The sequence below is a fragment of the Schistocerca gregaria genome, chromosome 3 (assembly GCF_023897955.1).
Source record: "Schistocerca gregaria isolate iqSchGreg1 chromosome 3, iqSchGreg1.2, whole genome shotgun sequence".
Taxonomy (NCBI): Eukaryota; Metazoa; Arthropoda; class Insecta; order Orthoptera; family Acrididae; genus Schistocerca; species Schistocerca gregaria.
In genome coordinates this window covers 605,905,706-605,924,550 of record NC_064922.1, presented here as the reverse complement: position 1 = coordinate 605,924,550, position 18,845 = coordinate 605,905,706, and the positions used below count along the sequence as shown (strand labels likewise).

Here is an 18,845-nt window from a genome sequence, read left to right as displayed (position 1 = left end):
TCATCCACCAACCCCATTTCTGTCGTCGAACAACTGAACGACTCGTAAAACATTTCCATCGTTGTATACTGGGGCTTGGCTACTATGCTGAAAAACAGTATTATTGCGGCACTTGTGAAATGTAGAGCAACATTCAGTAAAAGTTACTTGTACTGCCATAATAATCGGTACATTACTTTTTGAAGATCCCCTCATAATTGGATGTTACAGTATGACCTCAGCAGGAACATACATCATAGCCAACAAGAAGCGAAAGCTCTTTAGAAAATCTCCCACCTTTCATGAAAATGTAAGTGGCTACAGATAAAGATCGAATCAATAGTTTGGAAAATTACCGATTACCAACAACTGCTTAACGGAAAGGCAGGTATAAAATGGGCACTGATTACAGCAGGAAATATTTTCTTAGTAGGTACTAGTATTTGAAATCCAAATCTCAAGTTCCGCAAGTGGTTTACCTTAACACGAAATACAATACTGTTTCAGCATGGTACATTTTAAATTTATCAACCCTCATATCTCTTGAAGGAGCTATATCACACATCGTTTCCGTATTTGAATGCAACTTGATACTCGTCTCTGCAGTGTTACGAATTCCTTCAGACATCCCTGGATCATCTTGTAAAGCTTGAGTAGAGGGCACAATTAGCAGGTAAACCAGACCCTTAAATACCATCCGTCGTTTTTGACCAATGATGTCGTAAGAAACCCCAAGATGCAACGCAAATATTATTTAAAAACGGCGATTCTTAACATCACACGTTGTTATGACGTTGAAAGTGTTAACATCAAATATGGTATCGTACAAATTCTTAACAACAAATCTTTAAGCTAGTGGGACAGCCATGGAAAATGGGGTTTAGGGTGGCGACGTAAACATTAATTGACCCACATAGTTCAACTTAAAAGACTGATACCAATACAGAAAGTCGAAAGGCAATACCAATACATATGGCCAAAACTAACAGCAGGCAACAAATTGAAATAAAACATAGGATTAATATGTTAACATTGTTATAACACACAAATTGAGGCACGACCTTTCAAAGCAATTAGCACTCAGGGGAAGGATTTTATTTTCTAATGGAAAATACATACATAAATAATTCGAAGTTCACATAAATTGTAATCACTATTTCCGCTCATTCCTAGGACAACCAAAGACAATATTTAACTTCCCACTAATTGGAACATAAGCTGGTTCATGAACGACGTCACCCACTAGAACGGGCCAAAGTCATGGATCAAAGCCGACGGGCGGTACAGAAGACTCAAGTTGGCCCAAATAAGCTACTCCAGTTCTTTAACCGTATCAGCGGGAGTGCTATACACTTCACTTTTGAAATGACGTCTGACAGAAAATGCCACAGGATTGAAGTCAGGTGATCTTTTAGATCAATGTGCGACACTACTCTACCTACAAATTTTGGACCATTTTTGTGGTTTAGGTATCGTCTTCCATCAGAAGCCAAATGCGCCGATGCCTGATCAAGTATGTACCCCAATCCCCGACGTTGCGTAAGCGTAACGTTCTCAAGCAATCTGGAAGGTCTCGCCTTACAAAACCTAAGGTACCCTCCTCCACCACAATTTTAACTACACATTCGTTTTCGTCCTAAATCGAGGTGTAGCACAGTTTGACTTTTGTGGGAAACAAAGGCTGAAGGAACTGTTCACTTTGAGTTATCAACCTAAATTGTAAATATGTTGTAAATCTTTGCATACTGCTTTCAGACTGTCCATCTTATTATTGAAACACATAACAAATTCGCATTTGGTAGGACGACGGTGGGAATACGCGTCCGGCCATTCTGATTTGGATTTCCTTGAATTCCCTGGATCAGTGAAGGGAAATGCCGGGATGTTCCTTTAAAATGGCACGGCCTATTTTCCTCTCCGTCCTCGAAACAATCCTAGTTGGGGCTCCGCCTGTAAAGCCCGCAATGCCTATGGGATGTAGAACCCTAATCTAGGTTTAGTCCCTAAAATAAACCGTAGTATGTTATAAATTGAATCAGCATTAACCAGGTTGTAGAATATCCGTAGACGGAACTTGATTTTCGGGGAATCAGATGAGTACTGAAGGTTCTTCATTGCATCGATGTGGGGAAATGCATAGCTGGGAAATTTCTCCACCTATGAGTTTTGTATCTGAAAGTAGTTTCTTCTTTAGATTTCTAATAACACCACAATGTAGCTTCATCGTCGCGTTATTTCTGCTGAGGACCTATTTCGTATCTCTTCTACAAATACGCCTTATCCACTCCACTCACATCGCAGTGCACTAGGGCAAATGACCGTCTTGCACCTGAAGATGAAGTTGCAATACAAAATGTTTATTTGCTAACAGAAATCAACTATTCTAAGACACTAGACGGAAACTGTCATTTAGCTTTCCATATCTGATAAAATAACCAAGCAAGCCGGTGACATTTCGCGCAGCGTGTTTTGAGGGAATAGGGCTTGACGCCCCGTCGATGACGAGGTCATTAGGGACGGAGAAAAAGGTTAATTTGGGAAAGCGGAAACCGGCGGTGTCCTTTAAAAGGAATTAATTATCTTGCATTTACCCTAAGGGATTTAGAGAAATCACGAAAAATCTAAAGGTGCACGGCTGGTAGGAGATCTGAACTGCAGTCCTCCTGAATACGAGTCGAGTGTCGTGCCACAATGTAACCTCGCTCGATTAGCCTCTTATGAATACACTAAATGAATCCTAGTAGCGGAACCGGACATAGATATCTTACCTTTACCCAACACACCAAGAGACGCCGTACAAGTTTTTTAAGGAATCTCTTTCACACGTGAAATGCAGTTTCTCAGTATCCAGTCAATAAACCAAAGCTTGGTATTTTCTTTATGTACAGTAACTGTTATGATCATCTGGAGAACAGCCTGAGTAAATAAGGTACGACACTGAAACATAAACCAACGTAGTGAGACCTAGGGGAGAAAATAAGATGTTATACTTTAACGTTTACATGCATCACTAGACGGATGACCTCGCTGTCTGGTCTCCTTCCCCAAAAACAACTCAACCCATGCAGCACTAATGCCACATATCGGCTGCAGTTTTGTTTAAAGCAGACTGCCTCACTATGACTAGTCCGTGGTTGTATCAACGTTGTGTTGACGTGAAAACTACTTCTCATCTATTTCTTTGGCGTCTGACACGTTCTGACGATGAGTTAACTCGAAATGCGTAAAGGTGTATAGTTAAAAAATAAAAAAGTGACCAAGACGGAAAATTACGATAGCCCAGGTGGAATACTGGTGGCTGGTTGTGAGCCACACGATATCTGTTAATTTACTTCCGTACAAAATGCCAAATGGCGAGTTGTGAGAGTGGTGAGAGATGAGCGTATTACCAGTGACGTCGCGGACCACCCGCTCGTACTTGTCTGGACGCAGCAGCCAGGACGCCATGCCGTTCTCGTGGCCGGAGGGTTCGCACTGTTCTGGCTGGTGCGCCGTGTGGCCGCTTGCCGGAATCTGGCTCGTTAGCGCCCGACCAATTACTCACGCAGCCCCCAGACCCAACCGACGATCGTTCAGAGCTGTGGAAAACAACGTCGTTAACGGAAGGTTGGCCGCCGGCACGTCTTATTTTACAATTGCCCAAGGCATACGTCCGCGTTTTCTACGAACCCTCTTCGTAATTCGAGTATGTCTTAAGCGTCCGTCACCGCAACTTAACCGTCTCCATCTCTCCAAGATGAAGTTCCTCTTAAAGAATTACATTGGACGCTCTAGTGACTGTTCATACCGCGAAGAACACGCTTGAAGACATCGCTCTGCTTTTTCTGCAGCACCGATATGTGGGCACCCAGTTCATCTTCTCAGTGCTGGAGCTACTGAGTTTCTGAGACATTTTCTTAGAGACTATTGCACCAGCTCTTTCTGCGAGCCTACGTAAGTGTTGCTCTCCAAAATCATGTTCGCCTGAGCGTTTTGGATATTGGCATGCCACCTACTGCCTTTTTTGACTTCTCTGAACAGAGGCCAGCGATTTTTACGTATTTCATGGTTACGAACTACGCATTTATCTTGCTGCTCAGCCCTTCCTACTTGAGGCCTGTCATTGATTTTTGTGTCCTGCGTAGTTATAACTACGGTAGGAGGAGCTGCTACGTGGACACATCCACACCAGCGCAGCCTGCTTGCTTTCTCTTGCTGGGCGGGGCGGGATACTTCCGTTAATGACGTCTAGAAATTTTTCCCTATATTTTAACGCTCAAGTTCCAAAACGTCACAATTACAAGAAGGAAAAATGCAAAATTCGTTCAGTGAGACATTATCATATATATGTATGGTGCTGAGACACATACTGCAGGTTTATAGAAGCTTGAAATAGTGTTGGGCTGTCACCTGTAAGTGAAAATATTTTTTAATGTCCATACCTTGCAGGCCGCAAGGATCTTCTTCGTCCTCGAATTTTCCCGTTTCTCTTTGGCGCCGGCGTTGTTATGTAGGTTTTGGTAATGTCATTGACAGCTGGTGGCCCGATTCCCTTCCTAACATCAGCAGATCACAAGGATAATTTTCATTTTATTTTCTCTTAAAACACTATCTTTAGTTCCGTCAGCTGCACTCCATGCTTTTATTTTCCGTACTGATTATGTCGGACACCAGAGTTTTCAACATACCGATTCAAAAAGTGAACTCACCGTATAGGGATTGCACAAGAACAACATAAAAACGTTTCATTGGCCAAAACTTACATTCCTTAAGAATAAATCTGCGGAATCTACACTAGTTTAGAACGCCGTCTCTTAAAAGAAAATGCGAATAGTACTCTCTTAGAGGAAAGTAGTGAAAGATATACACCCATTGTACGGGAAACACAAACGCCGTTCTCAAAAAATGGGTCAAATGGCTCTGAGCACTATGATATTTAACTTCTGAGGTCATCAGTTCCCTAGAACTTAGAACTACTTAATCCTAACTAACCTAAGGACATCACACACATCCATGCCCGAGGCAGGATTAGAACCTGCGAGCTTAGCGGTCGCGCTGTTCCAGTCTGTAGCGCCTAGAACCGCTCGGCCACTCTGGCCGGCAAAATGCCGTTCTGAAAGTGAATGAAAGTGGTGCTTTGTGCACAGAGGTAGGATATTTTTCACTCACATGACTTAATGCAGTATATAAGGACGTCACCTTGTCAGTAGCTCATACTTTTAATATAAGTGGCCGCTGATCCAAGTGTAGTGTAGTAATACAAAGATTATACCGGCCCCAATTTGTAAATAAACTTGTTATTTGTCGAATATTTTCCAGACTTTCATAGTACAATTTCCATTACATAAACAGCATTCAAAGCCGTTATTATACACATATGTGACGGTGGTAATCGACCATATTCGATCGGAAAATGAAAATTTGTAGTTAATATGAAGGTGAAATGTGTATTTTTTCGGTGTGATGTTTGATTTTAACGAGCTATAGATTTGTGCAATGTTGCCTCTCCAGGACAACGACCTAATGATAGACATTACCTTAGGACATCTTCAGCTTGTTGGTCGTGGGTAAGTGTACCATGTGGTAGGATGACTGTGAACAAGGCTTGTAAAGAGCACTATTGTATTGTCTTTCTGTTGTTAGCGAAGATTACAGAATGAAAGGAAGTGACAAAGCGATCCCGATGCTGGTGAAATAACACACTCCTCCCGAGTAACCTTAGACGACGTTGATATTACCGTCCATACTCAACGTACAGCTCGCTGTCAACATCGTCGCCTGCATTACTCCACTGGGCTCTGCAGGGACTATATAGATTTAAACAAGGACACTGACGTACCGCCTCGTTCCAGGAACCTTACGCCATCCGGTTTCCTCTCCTCCCCTCGGCAGCCACATCCTGGTCACAAAACTTTCCGCCACCAGTACGATCCTAGCGCCTACTGCCGTGACGAGCGGCACTCCACCATCACGTGTAAGCAACGTCGCCCAGGAAGCGTTATCTAACACACGATCCTGAGCTCGTTTCAGAAGACAGCAATAACAACGTGAAAACAGGTGCCACTTTTTTCCTATCTGAATATTCCCTCGTATGTTAATTACAATAAAGTCAGCTCGAACTAACCGACTCTATTTTTATTGTGCAATTCAGTTGTGTTCCATTCTCTGTTTCAATATTGTTCTACGCAGCGTATTAACATAAAACTCATAATGGAACATCTGATGTACCACGAAATTTCCTTATAAAAAAGAAATGAAGGGTTAGCGTCACTGATAATACTACTTCGCTGTTGTATGGGGAGGACTGAACACTGCAGAATCTGTGAAAGGTATGTTTCAAAGGGGAGTTATTCCGCACGGAAATGAGGAAACTATAATGCAAGGAAGCAGACTGTAGAGATATTGAACATTTTTGGCTTATGTGTGAGACTTGTAAACTTATCAGTGTGGTAGATTCAGCAGAAATTTGTGTCCATAATAGATGAAGGAAGGGAGTAGAACGTCGTGAAGAAAGAAAATGCGTCCTAAAGTCTGATACTACGACGGTAGAACAAGTGCGAAGAACGTAATTGCTGCAGAATTGGTCTTGAACAGGCTAAAAAATATAAGAGTCTCTGAAATATTGCTGTGAAATTAACTGACGACGGCTGCGAAGTCCCGCCACTAGTTAAAGACTTTTGCGACGTAGTTCCTACGTAAGCGGAAGGTAAAAAAGCGTAAGGAATAACAAATCTTTCACGGAAATAAACACCAGACAACATTCTGTTTTTCCTGTGTAAAATGTGTACATAACTTTCTGTGAGCACTGACTTCTATATTTCAAAGGAAAACGGTAAGTTGTATTGTGAAAGTAAAATAACCCATGAACAAATTAATATTTCTTATTATCTCTTCATTTATTTTTTGCTTTACTGTGGATTACAGTGACAGGTGAATAAGGCAATTTGTATTTAATACAATTTCCGCAACAAATGCAGATATATCTGTTGCCTAAGTATCTGGAATTACCACTTAAATTCGAGTGTATTTAAAGCTTATTAAAACTGTGCGTAGATTTTAGGAGCCCTCGAAACAGCATCTTCAGTAATAGACCATTCCAAATTATACACAATATTGGCGTTAATAAAAAGAAATTTGAAACTAATTGGCGCACTGCCACGTTACGTAGGCTATATTCATCAATGTACAGTTGTCATCAGTTAACACTGCCTGTGCAAATAACTTTCGTTAGTTTCTTCTAGTCTAATACAAAGAAGGAGATGCTTGTTGTGGTTGATCTGCGTCCATACGAGATCCAATTACCTAACTACACTACAAGGGAAAAAGTATTTGTATTTTGGAGTGAGATCACAGCATGTATAGGATTGAAAAAGAACTGAGAATATAGAACATTGCTCGAAAAATCTTAATCATAGAGGAGGGGAAGAATAAGTATTTATGTTTCTCAAGAAACTAAGGGATATCTTCGATGATGAAGATATGAAATACCAAAACATGACGCTTTACTGTTGGACTACGCCGCGCGGAGTGGTCGCTCGGTTAGAGGTTTCCCGCCGGAGGTTCGAGTCCTCCCTCGGGCACGGGTTTGTGTGTTGTTCTTAGCAGAAGTTAGGTTATCTAGTGTTAAGTCTACGGAGCGATGACTTCAGCAGTTTGGTCCCGTTGAATTCATACACATTTGAACATTTTGTTGGACTACAACGCTCAATGAAGGGTGAGGCAACTAAGGCAGACACCCCAATTGTATCCATAATTAATAAATTATAAATATTCCCCGAATTACATAACCGACTGTTTTGAGAGTTTCTAACAGAACTTCAACGAAATAACATGTATGGAACATGATGAAATAGTATCCAGATAACAGCGCCACGAACCACAGTCCTGCCCTCGAGTGAAGAGTTTCCACACATGACTGTCTTATTAAATCAAATGCAAGCAAACATGTAACTCAGGTAGTGTTCTTGTGTTCATCTGTGCTCTTGAAACACATCAGTCTGTTCTGTGCTGTTGCAGCAATCAGATAAACTTACACAAAAAGCCACTGCGACATTCACAATGTATGTGATGGGAAATGAATATTGTGTATGGCGAATGTCGCCAAGCTGTTAGAGCAACAGTGTGGTTGTACGATGAAGAGAATCCCGATCGTACGAAATACTCATAATCTATATTTGCGAACGTTGTAGAAAAAGTTCTAGAAAGTGTGAGAGTAAAATACAGCAAGGGAAAAATAGATAAACTGGTGAAAGAAATGAAAGTAACATTTTAGTAGCAGTAACACACAGCGGAAATGTCAGTAAGAGGCATCTCGGTAGTACGAAAGGAATCAAGCAAACGAGTGTTCTGCGAGCACTACATTCTATTGCACTTTATCTTCCTCACATTTCGCTGCATCTGTAGCTTCATGACAGTGACTTCCAAAATTTGTTACACTTCTCAAAATGTAATCTGCGAAAAGTTCAAAGGGATGCGGCGTATGAATGCAAAATTTTGTTTAAGGAAGAAGCATCATGTAAAAATCATAATCAAGTGGATCTTTGCAATATGCACTAATCGTCAGTTTAAAATCCACGATGACTAAAAAGGTAGATAAAAACAGCGCTCTTGGTATATCAACGTTTCGTGCCCATTTTTTAAGACACTGTCATGGGTCCCTGTTTTAGTGATGGGAATTTAAATACAGTCAAGTATCTGGGGTTCCTGAAATATGCTGCTGCTGGAATTAGTGAAAGATACCCCACTGGACATAAGACATTCAGTGTGGTACCAAAATGATGGATGTCCCTCGCGTTCCCCACATGTAATTATAAACACTTTCTATAGAACATTTGGAGAGTACTGGAAAAGCGAAACTGTCTGCACACTCACCAAACTTAACTCTTGTGTACTTTTGTGTGTAGCGAAAATCAAAACAAAGGGTTCAAATGGCTCTGAGCACTATGGGACTAAACAGCTGTGGTCATCAGTCCCCTAGAACTTAGAACTACTTAAACCTAACTAACCTAAGGACGTCAATAAAATTCTTCTGGGTTAGAGACCGCATTGTCATTTATAAAGTTCCAACGTTTCGGCGTCTGTTGCAAGACGCCTTCCTCAGGGTGTGTTGCTAACCGCACCCTGAGGAAGGCGTCTTGCAACAGACGCCGAAACGTTGGAATTTTATAAATGAGAATGCGGTCTCTAACCCAGAAGAATTTTATTGACATTGACAACGGCCGCGGAAGCCTACTGTTACATTTAACCTAAGGACATCACACCCATCCATGCCCGAGGCAGGATTCGAGCCTGCGACCGTAGCAGTCGCGCGGTTCTGGACTGAGCGCCTAGAACCACGAGACCACCGCGGCCGGCAAAACAAAGGGTCTATTAGGAAACACCGACAACTCCCGAAGGCGTGAAATGCGTTATAACACGAGCCTGTGCTACCATTAGCCGGCCGCGGTGGTCTCGTGGTTCTAGGCGCTCAGTCCAGAACCGCGCGACTGCTACGGTCGCAGGTTCGAATCCTGCCTCGGGCACTGATGTGTGTGATGTCCTTAGGTTAGCTAGGTTTAAGTTGTTCTAAGTTCTAGGGGACTGATGACCGCAGATGTTAAGTCCCATAGTGCTCAGAGCCATTTGAACCATTTTTGTGCTACCATTAACACTGCAGGAAATTCTGCGTGCACCGTTGTGTGCAGCAATTCTCAAGGTCAACATTTTGAACACTTGGTATGAGAGCCGCCATAACAAATTCACAATCAGTACCTTATTACGTGGTTGCGCACATTTGCTATAATATGGCAGATGCTCGTGGAACACTTGTGACGACGGGACAGCGGTTTGCGGCACTGTAATCAAAGTCCCATACATGTTACGTCCTCTTATGAGCTTCTTTCATACGCCGCAGATCCATTTAAAAAAAATCGTGTCGTAATTCCGAAAATATAAACGATAAAAATTACTTGCGAACGGAAGAAAATTCGCCATATTGGCCGCTATAACTTGGCGAAAAATGCAACTGGATATATTTATTCCTTCTGGACATATTTGGGACGGTCTGTTGTAGCTGCCTCACCATTTACAATTTATACAGAGAGCGATATGGTGTAGTCGTTAAGACAATGAATTTGAATTTAAGATTATTATTATACTGATTTAAAGACCTGTGCCGTCTCAGAATTATTATCGGTAAATAACGGAATTACTACTTGAAGAATGTCGTAACAGATGATTTTTCCTATCCAAACGTGACAGGTTTATTGGTCTGTTTTTAGTGCCGATGATGCTGCAGTACTCGAAAAGAGGTGCCACGTTAGAGGTTTGTGGTCGGGTCGCTAATATTCAGAGCCGTATTTACGATTGGGTGCACTGATGTCTATGGAAAGTACAACATCCAGAAACAATGGCACAAGGAAACTAGCGAAAAATGTTGTGTTTTCGGTAGAGTCCCACTTCATCCTATCTTACAGTGATGCATGCAGCTGTGTTACACACCAATGAGATGACTGAAATTTGTATAGTTGAGAAGCATAGCGGACGTGATTGGGGTACCATTAGGTATAACATATGATCTCGTCTCCTAAGTGTAGAGGTCAACTTCAGCAACTTGTGCAGGCAAGAAGTATCTGAAGACCTCCTTCCAAGAACGTCTGGCACCCAATTTTTCCTGGCCCGCAAGTTTAACTGGTATTCCTTCCAGCCGACACGACAGTTCTACTTGGATCCTAAGGAATTTGTTCATCCCGCACCACCTCAAACCACTAACGACGATTTGCGTACTTGCATGCCAACAGTGATGAGGGAGATTGAAATTCACAACAAGAATGTATCCAGGTGCTCACATGTACCAGGTCACGACGATTAGAAGATTTGTTTGCAGCTTTTAGATGCTTCGAAAGCGACTGAACTCGCGAAGTCACAGATCATTTAAATTTAGATAACCTTAACCATTTGTATGTTTAATGCACTTTATCATTTCACTAATCCGTAACCATCGTAATGTAGTAAGTTTCACACATGTATTACATACAACAATTTATAATGTGCTTGCCGTTCCTTGTTGTGGATTGTCCACAGAGAAAGAACTTGGGTGCAAGGCGGCAGGCTAGCTACACACCTACCCGCAGGGACTGGCTCTTTCTTGGCGTCCAAGAGGGCCAATTCCACACACTTTTTAATATTATCATCCTTGATTCCCATCGTGTAAGACTAAAAGCGCTGTATACAAGGCGCGTGTCGGTTCATACGAGCCTGTGTGGATTACTTTCTTCTTGCCAGGGGCCGTTCTCATTTTAAGCCGTCGAACCATGTCTATATTGTTTTCTGTGACTGGTTTCCTTACGGAATTCGTTATCTTAGTGGAAAATGAAGCTCTCGGAGAAACTATAGCACTACCAGTCCTCGTGATCTCCTTGCTACATTATAACGGAATTCAGTGGCGTACGATAGTCTATAGGCAACAGCAACGATCTTTTTGCAAAAGTTGCTGGCAGAGAATACAAAAATGAACAGTTCCTTCACAGGCTTCGTAACTCAGTGGGTACGTGTCAAAAGACAATTTCAAAGGTTTGGTATTTAATCTCGCGATTTTCAGATCTTCTCAACCCTACTTGTTAAAGGTCCCAGATTCAAGAATAATATCAGAAACTGGTTGTAAAAGTATTTTGTAAGCGATTCTGTGGTGAATGAACTAAACTTCCTTAGGACTATTACGATACATTTCAACCTGTGATCTGCCTTCTCCACGACTAGATTATATGGTCGTCCATCTTAAATTGCTCCGGACAGGTACTCCTCGATACCTAAAGTGACTGATTTTCAGTGAGTGACTGCCAATCGTTTAGTGTGTTTACTTTTTCGATAGTGGCCTTTTCGTGTTTTTATCCACGTTGTATTACACTGTTGTATGTTTAAGGTCAACTGCTGGTCTTTGCACAAAGTGCTGATCACTTTCAAGCATGTATGTATTTCGTAACAATTCAGTTGCGGTATGACTTCCTCTTGTACGACTGCACCGTTTGTAAAATTCCTTAGAGAGTTAACTGTCTCAAAGCTGTTTTCATAAGCGTTACAAAAATTCCATATTTTATGGAGTGATAGTATGGACCAACAAAAAGACCAAAAATGTGAAGTAAATACGGGCTCTAAACATCGCCGCTACAGTGAAACATCCTTTAGCAATGGGTCACAAATGCAGGTAGCATGCAGGGGCAAACAAATTACCTTAGCAGCTCTGCTGTTTCACAATAACAGAATCTGTTCCCATTTATTTACTGCCTGGATAGCCGTGCTTGTTAAAGCACCGTTTGCGGAACGAATCCGCCTGGCGGATTATTATAGACGACAGTCAGTGTACCGGCCAGCCTGAATGCGGTTTCAAGGCGGTTTCCCAGACCCTAGCAGTGAGTATCGGGCTCGTACCAGAGTCCCGCCTCAGTTACACGATGAATAACACCGCACGCAGATAATTGGGGGTACAGATACTCCGGAGGTATGAGGTAACATGGTGGCGACAGGAACTGCATACTGACACCCCTTAAATTAACCTTGTCAAATTCGTTGATAACCATGTCGTCCATGCGCCGAGGCAAATGAAAGATACGATAAAAAGAACAAGAACAAGATTCTGTAAGTCGCTTGTAAAAACAGTGAACTTGCAGTAGAAGAGAGATGTTCCACAGTAGCGAAGATGAGCAAGTGCTGATAGGTCTTAAGGTACACATTTTTTAGGCCATGTCTACTAAAAATTGTTTTCCTCTTTCGATCCATATTACCATGTCGAAAAATATGGAATACTTTTTAACACATTGTATTACGTGTGTTACAGAAAATAAGAACAGACTTTCAGAAGAAGGAGGCGTCGTATGGACATAGAACAGAAAAGATTTCATTGCCTGTCAGGACCCATTTTTAACAACTTTTCGCCGTTCGTTAATCATGGGAAACACAAGGGAACAGAACATACCACCATATTACATGACAATGTTTCTTGTATGCAGTGTTCAAATTTGACTATATTTGGTCGAGATGTAATTCTCAGGTTCAGCACCAGTGTGTTATGTTCCACTTCACAGAAGCTAAAACTGACAATGAACTCACGTCAAAGTTTGGGTTGACATGACATTCTCTTAATTTGCTTGCTTACACATAGAATCAACTATTTCAGTGAGACAGACTTGGCGAGCACTTAACTGCTTACTAGTGTTCCTCACTTAGTTTCAGATACAGTGTACTGGAAGTGAATACAAATGAGGTTTTGGTAGGAGTCCATTTGACGTATTGATTTTCATGTGGTAATGGGCTCACCGTTTTGTGGCGCGAGAGTTTTTCGGAAAGTGTCCGATAGTAGAACGCTTAAAGCAATCACCTCAGGGAGCATGCGACGTTTCAACTTGCTACTCTCTCCAGGAATAGCAAGCCTGTAGGGACGACTACATCGCAGTTGCAAGAGGCAGTCCTTCAAGCAATGACGACGACCCCAGTGTCAGCTAAGGCAGGTAGTTATAACACGTAATGTTGAACACTAATTGTCTAGCGAGTGTTACACAATACAGTCCTACGTCAGTACCATTTATAGCGTCTTCATGCACTATCAGCAGCTAGCTTTCCTACACCGGCACACTTCTGCAAATGGTCGATTCTACACGTTGTGGTTTCACAATGAGGGGCTCTCAACATAATCAGGCTGTAGATTTTCAAAATCAGCTTTGTCGTGAATTCTTACGCATCTGTTAAAGCATCTTATCAACAAAGATATTTTGGTAATGGCCGGGTCGACATTGTTAGTGACTATTGGGTCTTCTTGTACTTTACCCACGCACAGTGAATGGAATTACAATGTTTTAATAGAGAATACACTATCTGATCTGCTAGAAAATGTACCTTTATCAGTGCTACGAAACTTGTACTTCGAGCTGGATCTAACTTTTCGCCATAACAGTGATAATACCGGCTGGCTTCGAAACAAGAAATTCTGTGACAGTTGGATACGAAAATGTGAACCAAATTCCTCTCCGTCGCGTTCTGCGGTCACAGGCCCGATAGTCTTTTATTTGCGAGGGCATCTGAAAGGTCTTGAATATCGAATGGAGAGAGTCTTCGTCATGTATCGTGGAATATTGGAAAACCTCATATAATTCAGTGATGCATTGGAACCATTGGTGCCAATACCCGGGGACAAGCTGGTGTTGCTTCCCCCCCTCCCCCTCACAGCTCTTAGCGGATGGAAAAAATATGTAGTCAGGAATTTTTCTTTCAAGAAAACGATTTAAAATTTGGTTTTACGCATTTTTTAAGGAGGATCGTAACCAGAACTTTTTTATGGCTACTTGCAAGCCTCCATTTGTCGTCCAAAATATTAAAACTATTCCATACCCCGAGGTTTTGCCCCCCTATCCCCACACCCTACCCTCCTCCCCCCTCCTACAAACAATGGTATGGACGCCCTTGATTAGAACGTCCGGAATTCAGTTGGCGGTGAGTTGACGTTCCTGTTAACACTGACAAATGCGTTTTGAGTATTTCATGTAAGGAAAAGTTTGATGTTGTACACTAAAAAGACCTGTTCCTGCGTTTTCCCATTAATACAAATATTTGTAAAACATTGGTTCTAACGTGTAAATGAACTGTTGCAGGGCCCATCAGCGTATAATATATTTTCCTCTTCTGTGCATGTGTGCTGAAAATTTGGCCATGTTCTTACGTTACACCCGGTATGGCTTGAACAATGAAACTGAATGGAAGACTTTCCTGAAGCTGAAAAACGGATTATCTAGCTCTTCCCTTCTGTCTATAGCCTTCTGATCTCGTAAACTAAGAAACTGAGCTATACACTATCGGGACAATATGGAGTACTCCTTGGTTTTTACTTCCATGAGGACGCGAAAACGGTGAAAGTGAGCAGACGAGGCTATGTAGAAAGCCAACAAAGGGAGCATGAGCTGAATTTGCAATCTCTACTCCCTTCAGCTAACTCCTCATATCGCCGTTCACTTACTCCAGTACGAATCTGCAACGGTATATTTCGCTTCAGTCGGGGCGGAAGAAAATGCGTAATTTTATAGTTTCTGTACAGAAGACTGCGGATACTGTAAGTGGAGTTAAATTTCATGAACTAGCCCTTTATTTGCCTATGTGCATATACAGGGTGGTCCATTGATCGTGGCCTTGCCAAATATCTCGCGAAATAAGCGTCAAACGAAAAAACTACAAAGAACGAAACTTCTCTAGCTAGATGGGTGAAACCAGATGGCACTATGGGTGGCCCGCTAAATGGCGCTGCCATAGGTCAAACGGATATCAACTGCGTTTTTTTAATTGGAGCTCCCATTTTTTTATAATATTGGTGTAGTACGTAAAGAAACATGAATGTTTCAGTTGGACCACTTTTTTTCGCTTTGTGATAGATGGCGCTGTAATAGTCACAAACATATGGCTCACAATTTTAGACGAACAGTTGGTAACAAGCAGATTTTTTAAATTAAAATACAGAACGTAGGTACGATTGAACATTTTATTTCGGTTGTTCCAATGTGATACATGTACCTCTGTGAACTTATCATTTCTGAGAACACATTCTGGTACAGAGTGATTACCTGTAAATACCACATTAATGCAATAATTGCTCAAAATGATGTCCGTCACTCAATGCACTTGGCAGTACGTGTAGCGACATTCTTCTCAACAGAGTAATGTTCGCACGTGCATTGACAATACGCTGACGCATGTTGTCAGGCGTTGTCGGTGCAACACGATAACAAATATCCGTCAACTTTCCCCACAGAAAGAAATCCGGGGACGTCAGATCCGGTGAACGTGCGGGCCATGGTATGGTGCTTCGACGACCAATCCACCTGTCATGAAATATTCTATTCAATACCGCTTCAACCGCGCGCAAGCTATGTGCCGCACATCCATATGTTGGAAGTACATCGCCATTCTGTCATGCAGTGAAACATCTTGTAGTAACATCGGTAGAACATTACGTAGGAAATTAGAATACATTGCACCAATTAGACTGCCATCGATAAAATGGGGTCCAATTATCCCTCCTCCCATAATGCCGCACCATACATTAACCCGCCAAGATCGCTGATGTTCCACTTGTCACACCCATTGTGGATTTTCCGTTGCCCAATAGTGTATATTATGCCGGTTTACGTTACCGCTGTTGACGAATGACGCTTCATCGCTAAATAGAACGCGTGCAAGAAATCTGTCATCGTCCCGTAATTTCTCTTGTGCCCAATGGCAGAACTGCACACGGCGTTCAAAGTCGTCACAATGCAGGTCCTGGTTTGTAGAAATATTATGGTACGGGTGCAATCGATGTTGATGTAGCATTCTCCACACCGACGTTTTTTAGATTCCCGATTCTCGTGCAATTCTGCTAGTCATGTGCGGATTAGCCGAGACAGCAACTGTAACACCTACTTGGGCATCGTCATTTGTTGCAGGTCGTGGTTGACGTTTCACATATGGCTGAACACTTCCTTTTTCTTTAAATAATGTAACTATCCGGCGAACGGTCCGGACATTTGGATGATGTCGTCCAGGATACCGAACAGCATACATAGCACAAGCCCGTTGGACATTTTGATCACAATACCCATACATCAACACGATATCGACCCTTTCCGCAATTGGTAAACGGTCCATTTTAACACGGGTAATGTATCACGAAGCAAATACCGCCCGCACTGGCGGAATGTTACGTGATACCACGTACTTGTACGTTTGTGACTAATACAGTGCCACCTATCACAAAGCGAAAAAAGTGGTCCAAATAAAACATTCATCTTTCTTTACGTACTACACGAATATGTAATTAAAAATGGGGGTTCCTATTTTAAAAAACGCAATTGATATCAATTTTACCAATGGCAGCGCCATCTAGCGAGCCAACCATTGTGCCATCTGGTTTCCCCCTTCAAGCTAGACGAGTTCCGTTCTTTGTAGTTTTTTCGTTTGATGGTTATTTCGTGAGATATTTGGCCCGATACTTTCAGTGGACCAACTTGTAGTAAATCGTCTCTAAACCACATTTACGTTGGCAGACGCAGAAGAAACAAGACTGTTATTCCAGAGCTCTGGTTCATTGCAGTTTTTCTCATAATCCTACCCGCGGCCTAGAGATCAACCAGTTAACGTACCAGAGAAGAATGTAATATCCCGTCTTTAATGACCTTTCATATCAAACGGAATTTTAAAACCGTGATCCCTTTCCCTTCACGTTATATACTTTCTGTCACATGAAGACTAAGTAATCAAATAATTACGAGCCTTTGAAAGCCAGTGATCGGAAATTAAGTGCAAAATAAATTTAAGCAACAAAGGAAGGCTGGAAGTTGGAACGGATAGATTGAAGGGCTATACAAGGGAAATGAATCTGAAGTCGCTAGTACAGAAATGTAACAGGAAGGAAATGAAGATGAGATGGGAGATACGACATTGTGAAAACAATTTGACACAACACTGAAAAATCTAAGTGAGTAAATGACGTTTCTTTGAAATAAAGAACTAAAGTATTCCATACGGTGTGCAAGGCGTATGGGACTGGTGAAATACCCTCAGGCTTCAAGAAGAACGTGACAATTCGAATTGTAAAGAAGGCAGATGCTGTCAGTTGTGTTACATAACTATCAGTTTAATAAGATGGTTATAAAAATGCTACTACGAATAATAAGCAGAAGATTGGCGAAGTGCGTAATTTACTCTCAGGGAAGTTCAGCGCGGGTCCCGAAGAAGTGCAGGAACACTTGTTGCTGTTGTTTTTGTTGTTGTATTCAGTCCGACGACTGGTTGGAAGCAGCTCTCCTCGCCACACTATCCTGTGCAAGCCTCTTCATCTGCAAACTGCTGCAACCTACATCCTCTTGAACCTGTTCACTGTATTCGTCTCCTGATCTCCCTCTACAATTTTAAGCCCCCACACTTCCTTCCAATGCTAAATTAATGATTCATGATATCTCAGAACATGTTCTATCAACCTATTGCTTGTTTCACTTACGCCACAAATTTCATTTCCCACCAGTTGTATACAGAACTTCATCATTAATTACGTGATCTACCAATCCAGTCAATAACATTATTCTGTAGCACTACGTATCAAAAGTTTCTATCTTCTTCTTGCCCGAATTGATTGTTGTCCACGTCTCAATTCCATACAAAGCTATATTCGGGAAAGTGTTCCTAACAGTTAAATTTATAAATTTACATTTGAAGTTGACGACTTTCTCTTCTTCAGAAACACTTTCCTCCAGTCTATATTTTATTTCCTCTCTACTTCGGCCATCATCAATTATTATACTGCCATAAATAGCAAAACTCATCTAGTACTTTTAATGTCTAATTTCCTAATCTAATTCCATCAGCATAGTCTGATTTAATTCGAGTTCATTCCATTACCATTATTCTGCTTTTATCAATTTTCATCTTACATCCTCCTTTCGCGACCCTGTCTATTCTGTTCAATTGCTCATTCAAGTCCTTCGCTTCGAAGACATTTTATAGAAAGGCCGACTTACTTTTATAGCATTTGTAGATGTAGAAAAAAATTCTGTCCCCTAGATTTTGATTTGATTTGATTTTTTTTAAAGCTGAAAGTAGCAGAAATAAAATACAGAGGGTGAAAAGTTATCTACAACTTGTACAGAAACGCGACTGCAGTTATAACAGTCGAGTGACGTGAAAGAAAAAGTAGCTGAGAAGAAAGTGAGATAGGTTTGTAACCTCTCCCCGACGTTATTCAAAGGGTAGACTAACGTGAAGAGCTGCATCAAACCAGTCTTCGGACAGACGGCCACCACAAAAACGAGATGGGACTGATGTGTTTCGCATCCATTGGTTAAAACCGATGAATGCGAAATGATGACTTTCGAATGTACCAACTGCATGGTTAAAAC

The 18,845-nt window shown here is 41.7% G+C and overlaps 1 protein-coding gene across 3 annotated transcripts in view; it reads right to left on the bottom strand.

The window, feature by feature from the left end:
- LOC126353851 (fatty acyl-CoA reductase wat-like) overlaps positions 1–18,845 on the bottom strand; it is a 221,693-nt gene that overhangs the window by 80,121 nt on the left and 122,727 nt on the right. Inside the window, exon 1 of one of the 3 annotated variants that reach the window (XM_050003007.1) lies at positions 3,369–3,505. The exons of the other annotated variants lie outside the window; for them this stretch is intronic. Coding sequence (XP_049858964.1) covers positions 3,369–3,426 — 58 coding nt within the window. The 5' untranslated portion in view covers positions 3,427–3,505. Of the gene's footprint in view, positions 1–3,368; positions 3,506–18,845 lie in introns of those variants that run through there. 3 annotated transcript variants of the gene reach the window in all.